At 42.7% G+C, this 22,682-nt stretch overlaps 2 protein-coding genes across 2 annotated transcripts in view; both read left to right on the top strand.

Moving 5' to 3' along the window:
• Window positions 1-6,299: 6,299 nt before the first annotated feature.
• LOC127694414 (olfactory receptor 1019-like) lies at window positions 6,300-7,226 on the top strand. Its single transcript, XM_052195947.1, has one exon. The coding sequence runs from the start codon at window positions 6,300-6,302 to the stop codon at window positions 7,224-7,226; it is 927 nt and encodes a 308-aa protein (XP_052051907.1).
• A 5,249-nt stretch (window positions 7,227-12,475) lies between these two features.
• Window positions 12,476-22,682, top strand: part of LOC127694413 (uncharacterized) — a 35,139-nt gene continuing 24,932 nt past the window's right edge. The window contains exons 1-3 of the mRNA XM_052195946.1: window positions 12,476-12,553; window positions 14,124-14,181; window positions 19,635-19,761. Of these exons, the coding sequence (XP_052051906.1) occupies window positions 14,134-14,181; window positions 19,635-19,761 (175 nt within the window). The 5' untranslated portion in view covers window positions 12,476-12,553; window positions 14,124-14,133. The remainder of the gene's footprint in view (window positions 12,554-14,123; window positions 14,182-19,634; window positions 19,762-22,682) is intronic.

Raw genomic sequence — 22,682 nt, 5'->3', positions numbered from 1 at the left:
ACAATTTGTGATTAAACCTTTCCCTCTCTTAGATTATCATCAAGTTATACAGAAATCAGTATGTTTTCCCATGTAGTCAGTCTGACAGAATCCAATCGACATGGAGAATGTGAAGCACACAATTTATCATCAGTGCTTCCTGGGAGGGTATGTTTTCTCTATGCAGGAGGAAGGAACATGGGGATTCCCTTATGTGTCTGTTTTACACAAAAAGTGGTGCTATGGCGTCATTTGAAAATGGGCCTAAGATTTTTTGATTCAAAAAAAAGAAGCATTTTGAAAACTCTAGAACATATATTGGAACTTTTAAAATAAGTATAACTCATATGCAAAAAAAATGGAAGACAGAACGGGAGAAAAACTAGAAAATACGTCTAAAAGATTTATAAATTTGATCCTTAAATCTAATTCTGTCACTAATAATTTTAAGTATAAATTATCAAAATATACTTTTAAAAGAGTAACCATGCATAATTTCTCATCCCCTAAGTCCTAGCATTTTAGAGGAAAGAGCAAAAAAATGTCTATAAATTTGAGTATAGCCTGATCTACATAGTAAATTCTTGGCCATGCTGGTCTGCAATGTAAGACCCTGCCTGAAAAATTCAATAGATTAGATTTTCAAAGATGTAACTACATTATATCTATCCATTTAAATAAATATAAAAATACACACAAACCAAAAGTTAAGAAATTGAGGATTGTGAGGGCTAGCAAGATGGCTCAGAGGGGAGGCCTCCATCCACAGATACACTCACTCACAGATGCAAACATGCATGCATTCATATGTGCACACCACACACACATATATATGAAACAAAAACAGAACAGAGACACACTGAGATACTGTCAGACTCATTTTTCCAGAAAAAAACATAGGATACAGATGCCCCTGTGCCCATTTCTGATCTAATTTATTGTACTCATTTTTCTTAAATTGTGTGGCCTAGAGGAAGGAGCATGTTAATTTAGACACGTTGTTTATCAAATCTCTGTCCCAGAAGCAAACACCTTCTGACTTTAAACTTTGACACTCAACATTTAAAGAACTGTATCTCAAGTAGGCCTACAAGCTTTCCACCTCAAACAAGTGACAGGAAACTTTGTTCTAACTACCCTCCTCACTGTCCTCCCCCTTGGAAAAGTGGCCCCCATCTTTCAAGGATACATTTTGTATCACAATTTCACGGTGGTATAAAATAGTTGGGATTCACGCAGGTTATTTATTTCATAAACCCATTATGACATGGCCCTGAAACAAAGATGTATCTCGAGCATTCTTTCTGTCCCTCCTGTCCTGCCCTTCCCAGGCTTGGATACAGCTCCTTGTATTCCCATTGAACCTGTCACACATGGACTCTGAAGTAACCTGATAATCTAAGGATGGCACTCAGAACCTAAAGTGCATCACAGAAGCCCACAAGGACTGTGCCTGGTCCTGCACCAAGGCTCAAACACTAGAAATAGCCTGTTCCATGAGGAAACATCTGTCACTCTGAGGGAAAGTTCTGCTGAGCCACATCTTCACTCATGAGTGTCTTAGTCAAGGTTGCCATCACTGACAAGAGACACCGTGACCATGGCAACTCTTTTATAGGAAAACACTTAAGTGAGGCTCTCTTACACTTCTCAGAGGTTTAGCCCATTATCATCCTGGCGGAAAGCATGGTGGCACTCAGGTAGACATGGTGCTGGAGACGGAGCTGAGCATTCTACAGCTGGACCCTCAGACAGGAAAAGGAGACTGCCACACTAGGCCTAGCTTGAGCATAGGAGACTTCAAAGCCCACCTCCACAGTGACACACTTCCTCCCACAAGGTCACACCTGCTCCAATAAGGCCCCAATAGTGCCACTCCCTATAAACAAGCATCCACACATACGGTGGGGGGGTGGGCCCATTCCTGTTCAGACCACTGCAGCTAGAAACACTGTCTTCAAAAAGGTCAGGGCTCAGCAGCAGTTGGACTCCCTCCAAAATCGTGATCTGGATATGTTGCTGATGAACATGTGACCAACAAGCACCTATGAGCGAGGCCTGAAGGAATTGTCAACTTTACTCATGTGGAGCTGAAACTAAATATACCCATCTCCTATCTTACACTCTTTGGATCAAATCCATTATTATGTCACTTTATAAAAATAAACACGTTCCCACCCTCCACATCTCAGACTATAACCATAGGCTAACTCTGATGCCTCTTCTCACCTCCAAGACTTACGCATGTACATGCCATGCGAACACATACAATTAAATAATTTCTGAATAATTTTTAAAATTCTGCAAGACATCTTACGTACCTATAAGCTGAAAATATATCTAAGAGGTAGACGTGTCAGATGAAGTCACTGGACCTGCACATCTCTTTTTCTGCAGTGCCTGTTCTCCTCAGGGGTGGGGCTCTTTCCTTACTACACTTCTCTGAAGTTGAGAAGCCTCTGCACACAGACAGGACAGACTTACAGGATTTGTTTTGTTTTGATTGACAAGTGCCAAGTTCTGGGTACCATCCTCATTGCAAGCATATTGGCACAGTTTTAGAAATCTCTTCACTTTAAATGCCTACATTCATTTCTGAGCTCTTTCTTTGAAGTACTATGTGGTTTAATTACAAAAGTGTCCTATCATATGGTCTCATGATATAAAACTGCTGTAACTAAAACCATTTGATTTGGTAGGAATGGTCTCTTCCAAAATAATGCTGTGAGAAAGGTTATCCACATGGAGAAAAATAAAATTAGACACCTAACCTCACCTGCATCCAAAAAATCAACCTGAAAGAATTGTAGTGTTAAAAATAAGCCTCCAAACAGTAAACATATTGAAAGAAAAATATACAGAAATACTCCATGTTTTGTGGCAAGATGGGGAATAAAGGGTTTATTCAGCTTACACTTCCACAGAGCTGTTCATCACCAAAGAAAGTCAGGAATAGAACTCAAGCAGGTCAGGAAGCAGGAGCTGATGTAAAGGCTGTGGAGGGATGTTACTTACAGGCTTGCTTCCCCTGGCTTGCTCAGCATGCTTTCTTATAGACCCTAAGACTACCAGTCCTGAGGTGGTACCACCCACAATGGGATCTCCCCCACTTGATTACTAATTGAAAAAAATGCCTTACAGCTGGATCTCATGGAGGCATTTCCTCAACTGAAGCTCCTTTCTCTGTGACAACTCCAGCTTGTGTCAAGTTGACACACAAAACCAGATAATACAGAGGTTTCCAGGAGAGGAAACTGGGAAAAAGGATAACATGTGAAATGTAAATAAAGAAAATATCCAAAAAACAAAAAAAAAAAGTCACCCAAAAGAAGCTAGACGCAAATGTCAGTCTGTCAGATGGGTAGCTATGCCGCCTACTGCGAAGATTCCCACCAGCCCCCCACTGAGGGCGTGGATTGGGAGGAGGTATGAAAGACAATTGAGCTGAAGCTCATGTTTTGCTTGATCAGAGTTTTATTTACATGAACTTCTTCACAGAGCAAAACATCACAGACATTTACACTTCAGATTTCCATGTATTCCCTTTCCTCTTTATGTTTCTACAATGGCCTTGGCAAAACTCAAGAACAAACTGTATCAGAGTAGATTCTATAGAGAAGGCATCAATAATGGAGGAGCATTAAAGTGTGTGTGCGTGCGTATGAACAAACACACACACACACACACACACACCACTTATTTATTTTGCTTTCTCTGTCATTAGACAGGATCCTGCTGCATAACCGAGGCTGGTCTCACACTCATTTCTCCCTGCCCCTCCCCAGCCCCATCAGTGCTGGTCTCTGCTTTCGGGTCCCCAGTCTAGATGAATTGGGACATGTGACAGATTTGGTTGTAAGTGAAAGAGACTGAGCTGGAGGCTCCAGGTGACCATCTATGGCACATACTCACAAACCCATCATTCAAACAATGCCATCCTTGCATCTGTATGGCAAGACGAGACTGTGGGTGACCAAATGTTTGGAGACAGTACCAGATACAAGGGTGCACAGGGCTTGGTTGATGCTTCTAAAAACCCCAAGTACATGGACAAGGAAAATGATGAGCTCAGGGCATTTAATTTCATCTTTGTGGTCTCCATAATATATAAACATCTGTATCTTAAAATAAATGTCTGTCTAATAGACTCAAGACTGGGGTTTTTGAAAATCAAACCACAGTTTTATTGTACCAACTATTATTTTTATGTGACCTCAGGAAACATTCTGTTTTAAGTTCTCCAAGATAACCCACAGGGACCCTGAGAAGTCTTAGTCCACAGGACCTGGCAGGAACCAAACCAATTCCCAGAGCCAGCTCCCCAGACAGGTCAAAGCACGCTCTTGCCTTTCCCAGATGGACTGGTTGATGCTTTTAAGAATCCTAGGAACAAGGACAAGGAAAATGATGAGTTCAGAGCATTTGATTTCATGTTTGTAGTCTCCATAGCATACAGATATTTGTGTCTCAAAATAAATATCTGTCTCACAGACTCAAGCCTGAGGTTTTTGAAAATCAAATCATAGTTTCTCCTTTCCCAGATGAACCATTTCACATTATTTAAGACATGCAAAGAGAATCAGACAGATTCATCCGTCCACACCTCCAACAAGTCCTTGCCAGGACAGCTGCCTTATTTCCCGACAGATTGTCCTACTGTCCATCTCACCACTTGATGACCTCGGGACACAGACAGTGAGTATCATCCCACCAGGTGAGTGCTGAGGGAAATAAAACTAAATTTCCTCTGTGCCTCATTGTGAGATGTGTGCACTGTGGATCAATCAACTTGTGTTTCTTTTAGGAAAGTTGGAGGTCTAAAAATTAGAGTGTAAAATTATTAAAAAACTGAGCATTCTTTCTATCATAACCACTCTGGGTATAATTTCATCACTGTGTCATAGTATATAATCATCAACTGGGCACAAGACAAGCTGCATGCTTCTTGCTTAGCAGACTTGGTTACAGATTGGAATACCAGCTTCTCTAAAGTTCTGTTTCTAAAGTTGTCCAAGTGTCTTCTGTCTACCTCAGAATATTGGCAGTGGCTTGATGGTATAAGATTGTCAGCCCAGCTACTTCTGAGGCAGAGGCAGGGGCATTGCAAGTTTAAGGCCTTCTTGACCAGAGAGTGAACTCAAGGCCAGTTAACTGATGACTAACTCAGTAAGACTTTATCTTAAGCCATCTTCTCAACTGTGGTGAGCCATCTGTGTTTTCAGAATCGTGAGTTGCTTTCTCTGGTTCAAGGCAACAGAGGAAGGACATGGCCTCTTGTGTATGTCACAGACTAAGTAGGCTGGGACTGACTCTGCTGCTATAGGTGAAACTTGTCTCCAAAAAAGGAAGACAAATTGACACAGAAGATCAAACAAATTTATTAATCTGGTACAACACACCAGCTACTAATAGAAACTGTCAGGTCCTCAGAGGATTCTGCTGAGAAAAAAGTTTCACATCCATGTTAGTCATGGATTCCTGAGAGCTGGGGTCACATAGTCCCCAGCCTGAATAGCAGGAGTCAGGGCATCGCAGGAGACAAGATGACAAGGGAAACCTCAGACAAGGCTATTTTAGACAACTCCAACTGTGGCCCACCCTGACAGGAACACCCTCTGCTTGAGCTCAGGCAGCCCACTCGACCCTGTCCAGCACCTAGAAATCCCTGAAACAAAAGTCAGAATGATACTTGAGGCCAGGATTGGAGGTCTTTGCCTCAGGCTTAACTCTATTCTATTTGAAAACTAAGAGAGAGAGAGAGAGAGAGAGAGAGAGAGAGAGAGAGAGAGAGAGAGAGAGAGAGAGAGAGAGAGAGAGAGAGAGAGAGAGAGAATGTATTTCTATAGATATATAATTATGTAGATACATATAAATATAGATAGATACTGATACAGAGAGACTCAGCTACGGACATATATACACACATAAGTGTAAAAGCATTTTAATGAATACATGAGACTGCTTCTACCTGAAGCCATGCAAAACTTAAGAGCAAGGGAACTTTGACATCTCCTCTCCCCCTTCCTGCTCCCCATTCCACTATCTCCTCCATTCCTCTTCTGCTTTCTTCTTGTTGTTCTTACCTCTCTCTCCTTCCCTCTATTCTCTTGCCCCCTCCTGCTCCTCCATCATCAAATCCCCCTCCCCTTAATTGAGTCATCAAAATGCCATTTAGTTAGGCTGCTTCATTGTCTTAGTTTTCTGATAAAAGACTCCACAGTCAACATGAACCTCTACAGACATATTCTGAGCCTGCCTGTTATTTTTGTCCCCTCCCTCAGTTGTGTGTGGCACTGCATCTGAACACAATTTGAGCAGACATGTGCAACCACACAACAGTGACTCACTTCATCCTCAGGGGCTTCTCAGATGTCCCACAGCTGAGATTGGTGGTCATCCCATTTTTCTTGCTCGTTTATACATTTGGCCTCCTGGGGAACCTCTCCATCATCACGGCTGTGATGAGAGACAGTCGGCTCCACTCTCCCATGTACTTCTTCCTGAAGAACTTGTCTTTCCTGGACATGTGCTACACCTCAGCCACCGTCCCCAAGGCAGTGGTTGTATCCTTCACAGGCTTAGGGGTCATCTCCTATCTCGAGTGTGTAGCACAGCTTTATATATTTATCACACTCTGTGCTACTGAATGTTTTCTGCTCACAGCCATGGCTTATGACCGGTGCCTGGCCATCCTCAGACCACTGCTCTATGGAACCATCATGAGCCAGAAATATTGTTCTGCATTGGTGGTCACGGCCTGGGTGAGTGGCGCCTGCTACTCAGCCTTCCATACATTCAACACCTTCTCCCTCCCCTACTGTGGACCCAATGTGGTTGAACACTTCTTCTGTGACATGCCTCCTGTCATGAGACTCTCCTGCACTGATTACCATCTCAGTGAGAAGGTGGGGTTTGCTGTCAGCAGCTGCATTATCATGAGCGCCTTCGCCCTCACAGTGGTCTCCTATATTGGCATTGTGGCCACAGTTCTTCGCATCCCCTCAGTGGATGGCAGGTGGAAAGCCTTTTCTACCTGCTCCTCTCACCTCACCACAGTCATCCTGTTTTATGGAACTGGAAGCTTTGTGTACCTGAGGCCGGCCTCTCAGTACTCCCCGACGCTGGATCCCCTGGCATCTATTTTCTACTCTGTAGTCACACCTTCCTTGAATCCAGTTGTCTACTGTCTGAGGAACAAAGATATGAAGTATGCTCTACAGAAACTTTATTGTGGGAGGAAGAACTGAGACCTTGAAGACTACAATGTGTGGCTCTGATGGCTGTTGTTGGAGTCAAGTGTTTCACCCACACACTCACTCCTTTCCCTTCCTGTGATGCTTGCTATTGCTGATGAAACCAGTTCCTGAACATGCCAGAAGCCACCTGATTCCCTACCTTTCAGCTCCAGAGAATTCTCTATCCTCTTCTGGACTCCATGGGCACCCAGATGCATATGCCCTTACCGACACATAGATAACCATATAAATAGTGACATTTAAAAAAATGTGTCTCACAATTTTCTAAAAGTAAGAAAACTGAATGACTTTAGTTAAGTGAAAAATAAATACCTAGATATAGTCTTAAGATAGAAAGACAAAAGCCCGGCGGTGGTGGCACACGCCTGTAATCCCAGCACTCTGGGAGGCAGAGGCAGGTGGATTTCTGAGTTCGAGGCCAGCCTGGTCTACAAAGTGAGATCCAGGACAGCCAGGGCTACACAGAGAAACCCTCTTTCAAAAACACCAATTCCAAAACAAACAAACAAACAAACAAAAAGGATAGAAAGACAAGCAAAAAAAACTGTCCGCCACCAGAGCCCTCTGGTCTGTATTCAGTGACGAAGCTGTTGCTGGTTGGTGTTCCACTAACCTGCTTTCCAACTACCCAGGCTTATACTACAGGGTGTCTTAGACAGTCATTCACTCTCCTCCTCGTCTCTGTTTGCAGAACCTGAATTTAGACACAAGGAGATGGCCAGCCTGCTGGGGCTGCTTGACTCCCGCTTCCCAGACTCTGGAGCTATGGCAGAACTGTAGGAGCACTGTGGGTATTGAATGACTGGGAAGTACCTTTGTGGGACAGACTTGTTCTCCTTAACCAAGTCCTGGTTCTCGGCCCCTCTTTTGCTGTGAATACCATACTCCTGTGGGATTTCCACTGGATGTCTTCAACAGGCCAGAAAGGGGAGTGTCCTCTGTCAGTGCTAAGTCTTATCACCATGATTCTCAGATGTGATTTTTGGGTTTTGAACACTTCAGGAATAACCATTCTCACTGCCGATGTCACTGTCTCCCAACAGGCTCTCCAATGTGATCTTTTTTCCCCACAGACCTTTGTCTCCTGGCTCTGGGCTTTACCTTTATGCATATGTATTTAAGTTGGAGTCTGTCCTTCTGTTTACAGTGAAATTCTTAAGTTCCTTTCCAATTACAAATTCACTCAGATCAGTCCATGGGATTGAGGCCTCATCCCATACATGGTCAGGATTGCTGTTTTGCTGTTGTTCTCATTTTGATTCCCTTTTCTTTAGCTTATTTTTATCTTATGTATATGGGTGTTTTTCCTCCATGTGTGTTCATGCACCATTTTGTGCCTTGGGTCTGTGAATATCAGAAGAGGGCATCAGTTCCTGGAGCTAAAGTTACAGGTGGTTGTTAGGCACCGTGTAAAGGCTACAAATCAAACAAGGTCCTTTAGGGGAGCAGCTGATGCGCTTACCCATCTTTCCCAGCTCTTGTATCTTATTTTTAAGACAAGATCTCAAGTAGCCCAGTAGCCTCAGACTCAGTATGTAGGCAAGAATGATCAACAACTCAAGTTTCTGCTTCAGATTCCCAAAAGTAAGGGTTATTGTGAGGACTCACAAGGATTTCCTGTTCAGGAAGAAGCCTGTGTCCTGTTTTTTAATTTGTAAGAATCATGGATGCGCAGCTCAGTATCTTAGGGTATTTATTAAATTTATTAACTTGTTTCTCAAAACTTACAATAGTGTTGGACACTATGAATCTCAACTGAAACACCTAAAATCTAACATTTAAAATAAATGAAAACTGACTTTCTTCTCAAAAGGCATGTGACCATAACTTGTGATTGAACCTTTCTCTCTCTTAGATTATCACCCAGTTACACAGAAATCAATATGTTTCCCCATGTAGTCTATCTGACAAAATCCAATCGACGTGGAGAATGTGAAGCACACAATTTATCATCAGTGCTTCCTAGGAAGTAATGTTTTCTCTGATGCAGGAAGAAGGGGAATGGGGATTCTCTTATGTGTCTGTATTACACAAAAAGTGGTGCTACTGTGTCATTTTTAAATTGGTCTACATTTTTTTGTAAAAAGAAGAAGTATTTTGAAAATTCAAGAACAGATACTGGAGCTTTTAAAAGAAGTATAACTGACATACACAATTGGAAGACAAAAGGGGAAGAAAGTGGAAAATAATTCAGAAATGTTTATAAATAAGACAATTAAATCCAATCTGTCAATAATGATTTTAAGTATAAATTATCAAAATATACTGTTAAAAAACAGAGTAAGCTTCAATAATTGCTTGTGCCATTAATCCCAGCATTTTAGAGGCAAGGGCAAGAAGATGTCTATAAATTTGAGAATAGCCTTGTGTACATAGTAAATTCTAGGCCACCCTAGGATACAAAGTAAGACTCTGCCTTAAAAATATGATAGATATGTATTTAGATGCAACTATATTCTATCTATCCATTTAAGTAAACACATAGATACACACAATCTAAAAGTTAAGAAATGGAGGAATGTGGGGACTAGCAAGATGGTTCAGATGGTAATGGCCTCCATCCACAGATACATAATCTAAATAAGATGCAAACATGCTTACACTCATACATGCACACCACACACACATACACATGAAATAGGAAAACAGAACAGAAACACAGTGAGACAGTAACAGACTCACTTTTCCATAAGAAACATAGAAGATATACAGACGCCCCGATGTTCATTTCTGATCTCATTTATTGTACTCATTTTCTGTCATTTGTGTGGTCTGGAGGAACACATGAATTTAGACTCATTGCTTCTCAAATCTCTACCCTAGAAGCAAACATTGTCTGACTTTAACCTTTGCTACTCAACACTTAAAGAACTGTATCTCAGGTAGACATACAAACATTCTACCTCAAACAACTCACAAGAAACTTTGTTCTAACTATACTCCTCACTGTCCTCCCCCGTGGAGAAGTAGGCCCCATCTTTCAAGGATACATTTTGTATCACAATTTCATGAATGAATAAGATGGTTGGGATTCATGCAGGTTATTTATTTCATAAACCCATTATGACATGGCCCTGAAACAAAGATGTATCTCGAGCATTCTTTCTGTCCATCCTGTCCTGCCCTTCCCAGACTTGGGTACAGCTCCCTGCATTCCCATTGAACCTGTCACACAAGGACTCTGAGGTGACCTGATAATCTAATGATGCCACTCAGAACCTGAAGTACATCACAGAAGCCCACAAGGACTGTGCCTGGTCCTGCACCAAGGCTCAAACACTAGAAATAGCCTGTTCCATGAGGAAACATCTGTCACTCTGAGGGAAAGTTCTGCTGAGCCACATCTTCACTCATGAGTGTCTTAGTCAAGGTTGCCATCACTGACAAGAGACACCGTGACCATGGCAACTCTTTTATAGGAAAACACTTAAGTGAGGCTCTCTTACACTTCTCAGAGGTTTAGCCCATTATCATCCTGGCGGAAAGCATGGTGGCATGCAGGTAGACATGGTGCTGGAGACGGAGCTGAGCGTTCTACAGCTGGATCCTCAGACAGGAAAAGGAGACTGCCACACTAGGCCTAGCTTGAGCATAGGAGACTTCAAAGCCCACCTCCACAGTGACACACTTCCTCCCACAAGGTCACACCTGCTCCAATAAGACCCCAATAGTGCCACTCCCTATGACCAAGCATCCACACATACGGCGGCCATTCCTGTTCATTCCTGCCATCTACTGCAACTGAAAACAGCTGTCTTCCAGCAGGAAAGAGTAGGGCTCCCTCCTCTTACATCTTTTGGTCAAATCCATAATTATGTCACTTTATAAAAACGAACACGTTCCCAGTTCCCACATGGCAGACCATAACCATCTGTTCTCTTCTCCCCTCCAAAGGCTTATGCACGTACATGGTGTGCATGCACATACAATTAAATGCTTTTTAAAATTTAAAATTAGACAAGACATGTTGCCTTCATGTAAGCTGAAAACAATGTGGGACATAGGCATGTCTCATGAAAACAGTGGAACTGGACCTCTTCATCCACAAGCAAAGTCGGCCAGACTCAGAACAACATATGTTGCACGCTTTCCCTTGGAAGCGGAAGCTTGGTTTAATTGGTGTGTGTGTGTGTGTGTGTGTGTGTGTGTGTGTGTGTGTGTGTGTGTGTCCATGAAGGACAGAAGACATCATTGGATTCTCTGGGAATGCCGTTATAGGAGCTTCTAAGCTGTCCGGTGCAGGTACTGCAAGCTCTGCAAGTGGTTTTAGGTAGTGAAAATAGGGGAAATGTTTACAAAGAGTAACAAAACTTTGGCAAGGAAAAAGTAGAGCAAACAATATGGTGATGCAACTATGTTCAAATATATTATATTTGAATGAAATTGCTAGGAGACACTTTGAACAATCAATAAACTTCAAGGTATATATTATAAGAAAGAATACAGTGAATAATACCTTTTTGAGGGAAAATTTTATATGGTTTTATGTGTGTGGTATAAAATATAAACTGGCCAAATGGGGGTGGGGGTAGGGAGGATATTTGCAAATGGTAAACCTTTAATATCAGCAAACCCCAGGGAAATGAAAATTAAAACCACAATAAGGTGCCACTCACATGAGTGAACCTATCAGAACAGTAACAGAAAAGCTGACAAATGTTATTGAGAATGTGCACATGAGCAACATATTTACAAAGGGAGCTAAAAGTGGATCTATAGATGTCCATTATGAAAAATGTGAAGGTTCCTCAAAAAGATTAAAATGCAACCACTGTAACAACCAACACTTCCAATTCTGAGCATATAAATACAGGATTTCAGGTTAGTGTGCTGTTGATTTTTTTTCATGCTATAGTTATTGTAGGACTAAACATAGGAGTCAAGGTATGGAAATTATTCATCCATAGGTGGGAGGGGGGAATGTGAATAGCCACAATGAAATGCATATCACATATAGAAAACCCCGTCACTTTGGACAACACAGATTAACCTGAAGGACCTCATGCTAAATGAAATAGCCAGATAAAGAAACCTGCTTAATGGTGTCATCGAATGGAATGGATAAAGTCGAAGTTACAGAATAAAGTGGTAATTAGAACCCGCCAGTCAGCCTTGTTCTACCAACGATTGGTTAGTTGTACTGTCACTCAATGGATTCTATCCAATCACATCGAAGTCTCGGGATCTGCCCAATCAGGCTCTCGCTATGTTCTTGGGCTCTGCCATCCATATTGCTTCCGGTTTCCGCCGGCTGTGGTTATTTGGTTCTATGCTGTTTTTCGGTGAAAGGCACCGGGAGACTGACGTCTGGCACCGAGGTGAGTGCAGCTTCTGGGGAATAGGCAGGAGCAGGCTGGGGTCGGTCCTCATCCCCTCGGTGGTTACGCGCGCGATGGCGCTTGGCTGGGAACCTGTGCGGGTCTGAGCTCACTACCTGTCTCTCTCCGCGAAGCTTTGCTCAACGTGGTCCTGGCCCGGGGGCCTGATTCCTGCATCCATCTCCTGCAGCTCCTGAGCTTACCTCTCTCTCCACTAGGTGATCAAGTGTGTGTCCCCACGCCGCAATTCAAAAGGACTTTGCATACTGTCGCTGTAATGTTTTATTGTGCGAGCTTCACCAGAGAGGAAGGCATTTGAGAAGTCAGTCCTTCGACCAATAGGAGAAGGCGTGGTGGGTGAGGTTGGGGGAGGGGGTGGTCAATAGCTGGAATCCTACCAGGTGAGGGGTTTCTGACTTTGGAGTGCTAGTCAGCTAGACCACAGTTAACAGAGATATAGCCATCACTGGATTCTTGCTTCATCACCAAGAGCATCTCTACACTTCCGTGGGAGTGGAGACCTGTTGTGTCTGAGGGGGAAAGCACTAGCCCATGGAGAAGCGCATCTGTCTTATTGTGGTTTCAGCTCCTTTGGATCCACACCCAGAACTCTAGATTCCTGGAGCCTATGGTAGTTTTACTTCGAGTGTTCAGAAGAACCTTAATACTCTTTAAAGAGAGAGGGGGAGGGGGGGAAGAAAGAAAGAAAGAGAGAGAGAGAGAGAGAGAGAGAGAGAGAGAGAGAGAGAGAGAGAGAGAGAGAGAAGGAAGGAAGGAAGGAAGGAAGGAAGGAAGGAAGGAAGGAAGGAAAGAAAGAAAAGCTGTGAGAGGCAAACTTTGGAAAAACAAAGTCGTCTCAGCCAGTTGCCCTGGGGAAACTCATTTTAAAAACTGTACAGGTCACATTTATTGTAGCTTCACAGAGGAGAGCAAGGGAATTTGTGGGAGGGAGCTACACAAAGGCCTGACAGCCACTGAGATCAGCCGTTGAGACCAGCCGTTGAGAAGTATCACTACTAAAGTCCTACAGTAAATACACACTCAGTTTTCAGTTTTTCTCATGTAGTCTTGAGAGAAAACCATCTTGATTGTCTGAGACTTTTTCCTATAAAATTTAAATATGTCAAACTAATTTTCTGAATGTTACTCAGTGTGTTTATAGTTATCACTGTGGAGCAAGTACTGTGTGTTTGTATTAAACTGTACTGCTAAGCAATGTTGCTTAAGTATTTTTCTATAGTCTAATTTCTGTGACTTGGTAATGTTCATTAAACACCCATCCTTAAAACATTGCATGATTTATTTCAGAATAACTAAGTTCTGAAATATTCTGGAATAAGAAGCAGCAAAGGTTTCCATTATCCTGTGCATAACTGATGAGGCCCTGCCATTATAATAAAATGCTTGGTGCTCCTTCAGCAGGATTGTGGCAGTTTTGAATGTAACATACTATTTCCACTCAAGGAGACTTTTTTGTTGTAGCATTCTCCCTTGGTGGCTGTCTTTGCACATTGGAATCCAAAAGCAAAGCTCCTCTAGTGAGTTAATCTCTGTTGGCCTTCTCTTCCAGCTGTGGTTGGATGGTCCTCTCAGATCTAAAAAGAGTTAAGACAATGGATACATCTGAGGTATGTTGTACAGTCATGTCTTGTTTTACATTGTATCTTAGGACTTTTGACAATTAGAAGGGAAGAATAAAGTTAATGTAAGATAGATACATGCAGATGATAGCATTGGGTATGTTGGCAAAGCCACATTTTGGAGGCTGATTGAGTCATATGTAGATTTGGTCTCTGTTTTTTCTGACATGGAGGCACAAAGGTCTGTTTGTGGTAGGGTTTGGGTTGACTCAAAGAAAAGGTGCCAACTTCTCATGTCCAGTGAAGTCTAAATAGGCTCAGTGGACATGCATGGCGTGACTGAAGCTTCGTTCCCAGCCTGGCGACAAACATAGCATTCCAGAGTGTCAGTTTTCGAGTGCTGTAACACAGATCGGTGCAAAGGGGTTCTCTGCTGGCTAACGTTGTAAAGTTTCAGACAGCCTCTGGGAGATTCCCACCTATGTGTCCTGCGGCCCCTTCATTTCTCCCCCTTCATTTTTCTCTGCTTCTGTGTATATGCAGATGGTGACAAGATCCAAACATGGTTTAGTAATAATCTGTCTTTACCGATTACATTTTTTTCCTACTCACTGGACTCTTGGTTCAGATTCTCAACATCTCATCACAATTGAATGAAAACCCTTCTCTGCCAGCGGCCTATTTTAAGTCTTCCTCCCTGCTGCAAAGTTCTGCCCGTCATCTTCTCCCCGAAGGTCTTCATTTCGGTTTCTGCCCTGATGTTACTGCTGCTTTTTTTTTCCACCTCTTTTCTAAGTTCTTTCTCTCCTTATCACAGCTTATGCCTTTGCTCTGCTCAGTTCCCCAACTCATCCCACCTCAGAGGACTTCTGGATTACCAAAATATTTCCAAATATTTTGGTAGTTACCAAATATTTCCAAATATTTTGGTAGTTACCAAATATTTCCAAATATTGCGAATAGTTACCAAACTATTTCCCTGTATCAGCTTTCAGATCCTATGTTGATCTGCCAATCAATAGAGTCAAGCTCCCCTTGTCAAATCAGAAATCACATCCTCCTGTGTACACGATCTTAATACCAGCCTACCTGTGTCCTTGATGAGTACACTGAAAAGAGGGATTTTTTTTTCCTGAACGCTTCTTTTTATTCCCTTCCCTTCTTTCGTCTCTTCTCCCTGAGGTCTAACGTTAGGAGCTGCAATCCTGCTGGCTTTGCTTGGTGTTCAGTCTTGAACAAGTGGCAGCATGTGATGCCGTGGGTGGGAAGGAAGCGTGGTTGCCTAAAGACAAATGGATACTTCCGCACTCACACTGGAACTCTCCATCTCTGCCAGACCAGAAGGGTCTGTTTCCTCAGTGGTGACGCCCGAGTGCTGATGAGCTGTGCTGCCGACAGGCGGGCATGGTGAAAGCCTTGAGATGGGAGAAGAGAAGGCAGTGGGTCGACATTTGATTACAGGAGTCATGAGAACGGTCCCCAGAGCATAAGTGAAAACAGCAGTGCAGGTCTGAATAGTGCACAGACCTTGCTCATGGATTTACATCACTGCTTCCATGGAGTTCGTAGCTCATACAAAATCTATTCCTTGCTCAAAAGTATCTGGATATAGTTTTAAATATAGGAAACAGGAACAACTAAATTTCAGGATTCTCTACAGGCTCAACAGGTTCTCTGCCATTCTCCATAGACAGAAGCCAACGTGTAGGAGTCAGCAGGCAGAGGCGAGAGGAGCGCCATCACCCTTGCCTCCACTGACCTGATCTACACAGTGGCTCAGGCTCATAGTCAGCAGCTTAGAAGGAACATTACACTCAAAAATTGAGACTAAACACTTGGGAACAGGAGGGTTGACATGCTATCTGGATGATAGAAAGAGATAGAGGTATTTGTGTCTCCTATTAAACCTCATCAGAGGACTTCACATGTAGAGTACTTAGTAGTACGGCCTTTTTAAAGACATGGCCTTACTATGTAACCTTGGTTGGCCTGGACCTTGCACTGTAAGCCATGCTGGTCTTGAACTCACAAACCATCTGTTTCTGCTTCCCAGATGCTGGGCATAGATGTGTGTACCACCACAACCAGAGGCTAGTACTGTTGTTCATTTCCCTTCCCATGACCACATGCTCCACTGGCCTAACTGACTGGTATTGAGAAGGAGCCACAACCAGGAGTCCGCTCAGCTGTGGGACTGATTTTATCATGAGCATTTTGCTCCTTATGACTCCAAGACAATAGGTAGAAAGGAGCTTCAGGGCTGGTTTGGCTGAGAGTCATCTAGATTACCAAGAGGAGATTGGATTAGTCTTCAGTGGAGGTAATGAACTTTTTGTCTTGCTGTGACCAAATACCAGAAAAAAAAACACTTAGGGAAGGAAAGATTTATTTTGGCTCATTGTTTCAGAGATATCAGTCCTTCATGGCCATCATGGCGGTGATGGCAGGTTGAGGTGGCTCCATCAGTGGAGGTGAGAGTGTGAAGAGGAGCCACTGTTCACACCATGGCGGACCTAGAACCTGAGAGAGAAGTGGGAACCAGGGCAGGTATAACCTTCCAAGATACCCCCTTTCTAGACTACTTCCACCAGCCAGACCCTGCCACCCAAACCTTCCCACAGCCTTCAGAGTAGCACCACACACTTTGGATCACATGCTCAAGAGAGTGAGCCTGTAAGAAACATTCCATATTCAAACCATGAAAGGGAGAGTATGTCTAGAGTACAGGAGGTCCCTGAGGGCATCTCTTAGTATGACTATGCCATATTGTAGCCAAACCAACCTGTCAAGCAGGGCTACAAATATTCCAGATACTTCAAAATTAGGACTGTGTGCGTCTTTACTCTCCTAAAGAAACAAGGTCTGCTGAGACATTTGTTGAAGGCCTGGGAAAAATGAGTTGGTACTGATATATATATCAGTTATACATACATACATACATACATACATACATACATATATACGGTACACACACACCCATATACAACCAGCTATAGAAATGAAGACTGTAGTTATGTAGATTCTTTGTATTTTATAGCAAGTTTGCTTATGGCTGAGGATGTAGCTGTGGTAGACTACTTTCCAGGAATGTTTTTGTGCATGTTCACATATATAAGGCAAGTATTTTGTATGCTAACTTTTTTTAATAATTTTTCTTAGGTATATAATTGGGAAGTAAACTTTTTTTTAAAGATGTATTTGTTATATTTATATGAGTACACTGTAGCTGTTTTTCAGACACACCAGAAGAGGGCTTCAGATCCCATTACAGATGGTTGCGAGTCACATGTGGTTGCTGGGAATTGAACTCAGGGCCTCTGGAAGAGCAGTCAGTGCTCTTAAGTGCTGAGCCATCACTCCAAGCCCCAGGACGTAAACATTTTTAAAAGTGACTTGAGTCTTTTTGTAATGCTGTTTCTTTGTCTTGGGACCAAATTTCAATATGTTTGAATTCAGTTTTTCAGCTTGTATTATAGTTGTGTGTTTATTGACTCAACTTCCTTTTAGAAAGGTATCTCCTCAGTGAAAATGAGAAGGAGAACAGTTCCTTCTTGTTTTTATCCAGTCAGTAAAAACCAGAAACCCAGTTCAGTGTGCATGAGTCAGTATTTGTTCACAGTGTTCCCTGGTCCAGCCTCAGGACTGGGTCTTTAGCTGATGCAGTCTTCTTCTGGGTCCTCGGGTGTCAGAATCTGTGGTATAGGTTATGTTTTGGTAAACAACAACTCCGACTTTGGTGATGTTACATAAGCGAGGTGCATATCCCATCTGTGGCTACAATCGCTTCATAGAGGGGCCTTCTTGGAGTTTGCTGATCAGTGGGGGGAAAGCAGAAAACCACGTGTCAGCTGCAAAAGATAATCAGAGGTGGCATGTCACTTCTGCAGATGTTTCCTTACACCACGGCCACTGTACCCTAGAATCCTCTTCCACGTGCATGCCAGCACATCCCAGGTACTCTCTCTTTAGCACATTGTGTTTATTATCTTGTGTCTCAAAATAATGGCAGGAGTTCATTTAGTACACATTATGACTACTTTTGCTTCAGATATCTGGCACTTAGAAATGTCAGCCTACCCTGTACACAGTATAACAGATGGTAATAAGCTGTAGGGGCAAACCTTGAGATGCAACATCTTACAGTCTTGGAGTCTTAGGCAGGCTCAGTGAATGGTCTTAACCCCAAGCACTGGACACTCCCCTAGATGAAGCTCTGATTCTGCACCCTGGTAGCTCCTGGGCCACTACTCTCCAAGCTCCTGTCTCCTCTTTAGGAACTTCCCATTCTTTTTCCCAGGAAGTTTGGTCTTAGGCAATAATGAATCAAAGCTTTTCTTATGCATCCTGCTCAGAAAATAAGCATCCCTTTCCCTCTTTCCCGTTCACAACTCTCAAATACTGTTGTCTAAACCAGGTACTAGGCACCAGTTCAAAAAGGCAAACAGAGATGGCAGATCACATATCTCCTTAGGCAGTGTTAGCTAGTCTTGACTAAGGGAAAGTGAGGGAATGAAAGTATGTATTCTGTCCTGGGTCTGTGCATAACACCTTAATTAGCCAGTGTTCTTAAAGAAATTAGGGAGTGAATTATGATGGGAAGACGGGGTTTTACAGGTTAGCAAAACCACAGGAGAAAGGGATCTGTTGTTTCCTTCCCACAAGCACCCTCTTTCATATCACATAAAGTATCAGTTCCCAATCACTTGCCCATGTGGATAACTTGGAAACAAACTGGCATTTTTAACAAAAGACCAAAGAAATTAATGAAAACCCTATTCCTTTTATTCTCTGGTCTTGCTTTGCATTTCCTTCTGCAATAAGTTCCTAGTTCCTTATTTGAACCTCTTGTGTCTGCCTGTCTATCACTGACTGGCCTCTGACTCTTGATCTCCATGCCTCAGCCTTCTGGAGGTGGGATCTGTGGAGCTTACCACATTGCCTGGCTTTCTTTCTATATTCTTAGTGCAGTAGTGTATTTCCCAGACTGGAAATTGTGGCAAGATTCTTCCCCTCTGGCTCTGCCTCAGAATCATCCTCCTTCTCCTTTCATAGGGTGACTTTCAAAATCTCAAGGTGTTGAGCTAACTAACCATTTTTTACTGGCTTCTGTTGGTTAATATATTGCCTTATAGGATGCTACTGATACTTACTTCTGTTGGATTAAACAGTTCTTCTAAATATATATAGGTGCTTACAACTGTGCTTTATAGATAACTTACAGACAGCACTGACTCCTTGGTATTGTAGTTGTTGGAGTCAGATGCATTTAAGTTGGAAAGCAAAACATTGTCAGTTGCTTGCATTGGTTTTCTGCCTTTTGTATCTCACCCAGACTAACTTAGTATGTTTGTAAGGCATTTTGCAAATAATTTTTCTTCCATGATAAGAAAACTTGAATGTACATCTTATGTAAATGATACCTGTGGAGAGCAGCACCTCACATCTTCCTGTCTCTGACCGAAGGCTGAAGGCTTGGGTTGAGGAAAGTCGTCTCATTCCAGGGGCTGGTGTCCTTTGAGGATGTGTCTGTGGACTTCACCTGGGATGAATGGCAGGACCTGGATGACATGCAGAGGAAGCTCTACAGGGACGTGATGCTGGAGACCTACAGCAGCCTGCTGTCCTTGAGTGAGTGGAAGTCCCAGCAGTGCTCTTAGAAGGATGTCCCTTTTGGGTAAATAAAGGAGCCACTTCTAGGGATAGATTCTCTGTGCTAGTGACCGAACTGGGCCTTGTGCAGTACAGATAAGCACACGACACTGAGCTCAATCTTCCATTTGTTTACATTTCTTAAGATTTATTTTATTTTTATATGTATGGCTATGTTGTTTCCTTATATGTGTGTGACCATGTGCATGTAGTGCCCAAGGAGGTCAAAAAGAGGACATTGGATCCTCTGGAACTAGAATTACAGATAGTTATTAATCATCATATTGCTGACAATCGAACCTAGGTCCTCTGTAATCAGTAGCAAATATTCTTCATTACTGAAGCATTTCTCTAGGCTCCTATTTGGTGTTTGTTTGTCTGTTGAGGTAGGATCTCTATATATCCCTGGCTGTCCTGGAACTCACTGTGTAGACCAGGCTGGACTTGAGCTCACAGAGAGCCAACTGCCTCTTCCTCCCAAGTGCGGGGATTAAAGGTGTGCGCCACCACATCCAGCCCGTTTGTGTTTTTAACAGGCTTGTCATAGCTCTACACATTGATGGCGCTCTGCCTCCCAGTCTTACAGCATCAGGCTCAGTGAGCAGTTCTCCCTTCCTCTGCCTCACTGCAGTGGAGTAGCCTGAGCTATTCACTCAGTGAGAGCAGCAGAGGACAGAGAGAACATCACCTGTCACATTGGGCAGTGGAAGCTAACGTTTTGTGTTTACTTTTTAAAAAACTCTTCCTCTATACATGGCATAGTCATACACATCTTTGATAGGCATAGGCGACAGATTTCTGTGAGTTTGAGGCCAGCCTGGTCTACCTGATGAGTCCAAGCCTGCCAGAGCTACATAGAGACTCTATAAACAGAACACACACACACACACAACACACAACCTTCCCTGTTACTGCCCTTTGGTTTTTGTGCTTGATGAGTTTTTACCTGTGGGCCCTCACTAATATTCTTTCTTTGTACTAATTTCTGTTTTGGTGTTTTATCCTTCTCTGTCTCTCCCTTTTTTGGAACTTATGCTTTTCTTCCATTGCTCTTACCTCCTCTCCTCTTATCAAAAATGTGTGCCAAAAGGCTCACCAGCATTTTGCCACATACTCCCGGGTGTGCAGATTGTGAGTTTGAGCCACCATGTTCAGCCAGTCCTTACCGTTGACTTCTAGTTTTGTCCTTGTGGTCTAGAACACCCAGGGGGTGTTTCCATTTGTTGTTTTGTGGTACATTGAAGTTTCTTTTGTCCCCTAACATTTGATCTTTTCTGGAGAGTGCTTTGTTGACGAAGGCAGTGTGTGTTCCTTGGATATTGGGCGGAATGATTCCATAATGTCTATTAAGCATCTTGGGTCTCTAAGTAAAGCTTACATGCACTGTTAATTTACTTCTCATGACTTTGTGTTGTATAATATGGTCCTCCAGTGTGTGTGTGTGTGTGTGTGTGTGTGTGTGTTTGTGTGATATAAAATGTCTGTGTACTATATATGTAACTATGTAATATATATCATTATAATGGTCCTTGTGGATTTTTTTTTACACTGGTTTTAAAGTTTCTTTGTCTAAGTATAGCTAGCTGTTCAGTTTCAAGTCTGCATGTGTGAGCCATCATTTTCAGTCCCTCCGCTAGCCATCTCGGTGTATCTTCACGGGCACAATTATTTTTGCTCAGGTAGTGTATCATTAAGTCTGTTTCTGTTAGTCATTCAGCCAGCCTGCATCTTTTGATTCACAGATCACATTCTTATGAAATGATATTCTGGGGTTTAGTTGTTGCTCTTTTTCTTTATAGCCTCTATTCCTTTTCAATAAATCTTTGTCATTTTGTGATTTTCAATGTAGACAGGAATTATCTTCAACTTCCTTTTTGTGCATCTGCTCTGCACTTGAGTTTTTATCCTTTCCTGTGTTTCCATGATGGTATCCTGTGGAATGTCTAATGGGAACAGTAACCATTTCCTATCAAGTCACCTGAAGTAACAAAAGTTTTCACTTGTTCACATTTGAAAGCTTTCATTTCTCTTTTTGAACATTGTTCTGGTTATGGAATTGTTGCTTGGAGATCCTTCCTGGTACTTCCAATACATCCTCCCATTGTTGGCCTACACTCCATGGCCTATGAAGTTTCTACATTTGGAGATGTTTACTCTGCTGTAAATGGTTTGTATACTTCATGGCGTACAGTTTTGTCTGTTGCATTTTATTATATGTATATGTGTGCTGTGGGGTGTATGTGCAGGTCAGAGGACAGCTCGCTGGAGTCGGTTCATGTAGTTCCTGGGTTCATCCAGGTCCTCAGCCTTAGAGGCAAATGCCTTTACAGGCTGAGCTGACTGACTGCCTTCTCCACATTTTTTTCATTTGCGAAATTTCACTTTTTAAAGATACAGTCTCTCAGACAGGTATCCAAAAGTGCGCACACTTTTAGTTCCAGTGCTCCAAAGCCAGAGGCAAGTGGCTCTCTGAGTTCCAGGACAGCCAGCGCTATACAGAGAAACCTTGTCCTGAGAAACCAAGAGAGAAAAGATCTCTCTCTGCAGGCTTTCCTTCAAATTTCAGTTAGAATTATAAGAGCGTCCCACATGCTGACTCTCATGTTGTCTAGAGTTCTGACTTCGTTTTATAGGGTTTTTAAAATCATATTTAATCATGCATATCTGTGTGTGGGTTTGTGCATGCAAATGCAGTGCTTACATAGGGTGTAAGAGGAAAGTGGATCCTCTGGAGCTGGAGTTCACAGTTGTTCATGAGCGGCCTGATGTTTCTGTTTAGAACTGGACTCAGGTCCTCTGCAAGAGAAGCACTCGCTCCTGACTGCTGAGCCATCTCTCCAGTCCTATTTTGTACATTTCATAGTTGACTATAATACACCATAGGGAGTATCTGTTTGAGT

Source organism: Apodemus sylvaticus, chromosome 10, assembly GCF_947179515.1.
Source record: "Apodemus sylvaticus chromosome 10, mApoSyl1.1, whole genome shotgun sequence".
NCBI lineage: Eukaryota > Metazoa > Chordata > Mammalia > Rodentia > Muridae > Apodemus > Apodemus sylvaticus.
Note: the sequence above shows the minus strand (reverse complement) of the source record. Positions and strands in the feature narration are given on the sequence as shown.

Excerpts from the sequence above, each read along its gene's own strand:
- LOC127694414 (XM_052195947.1), top strand. The coding sequence starts at position 6,300 with ATGTGCAACCACACAACAGTGACTCACTTCATCCTCAGGGGCTTCTCA.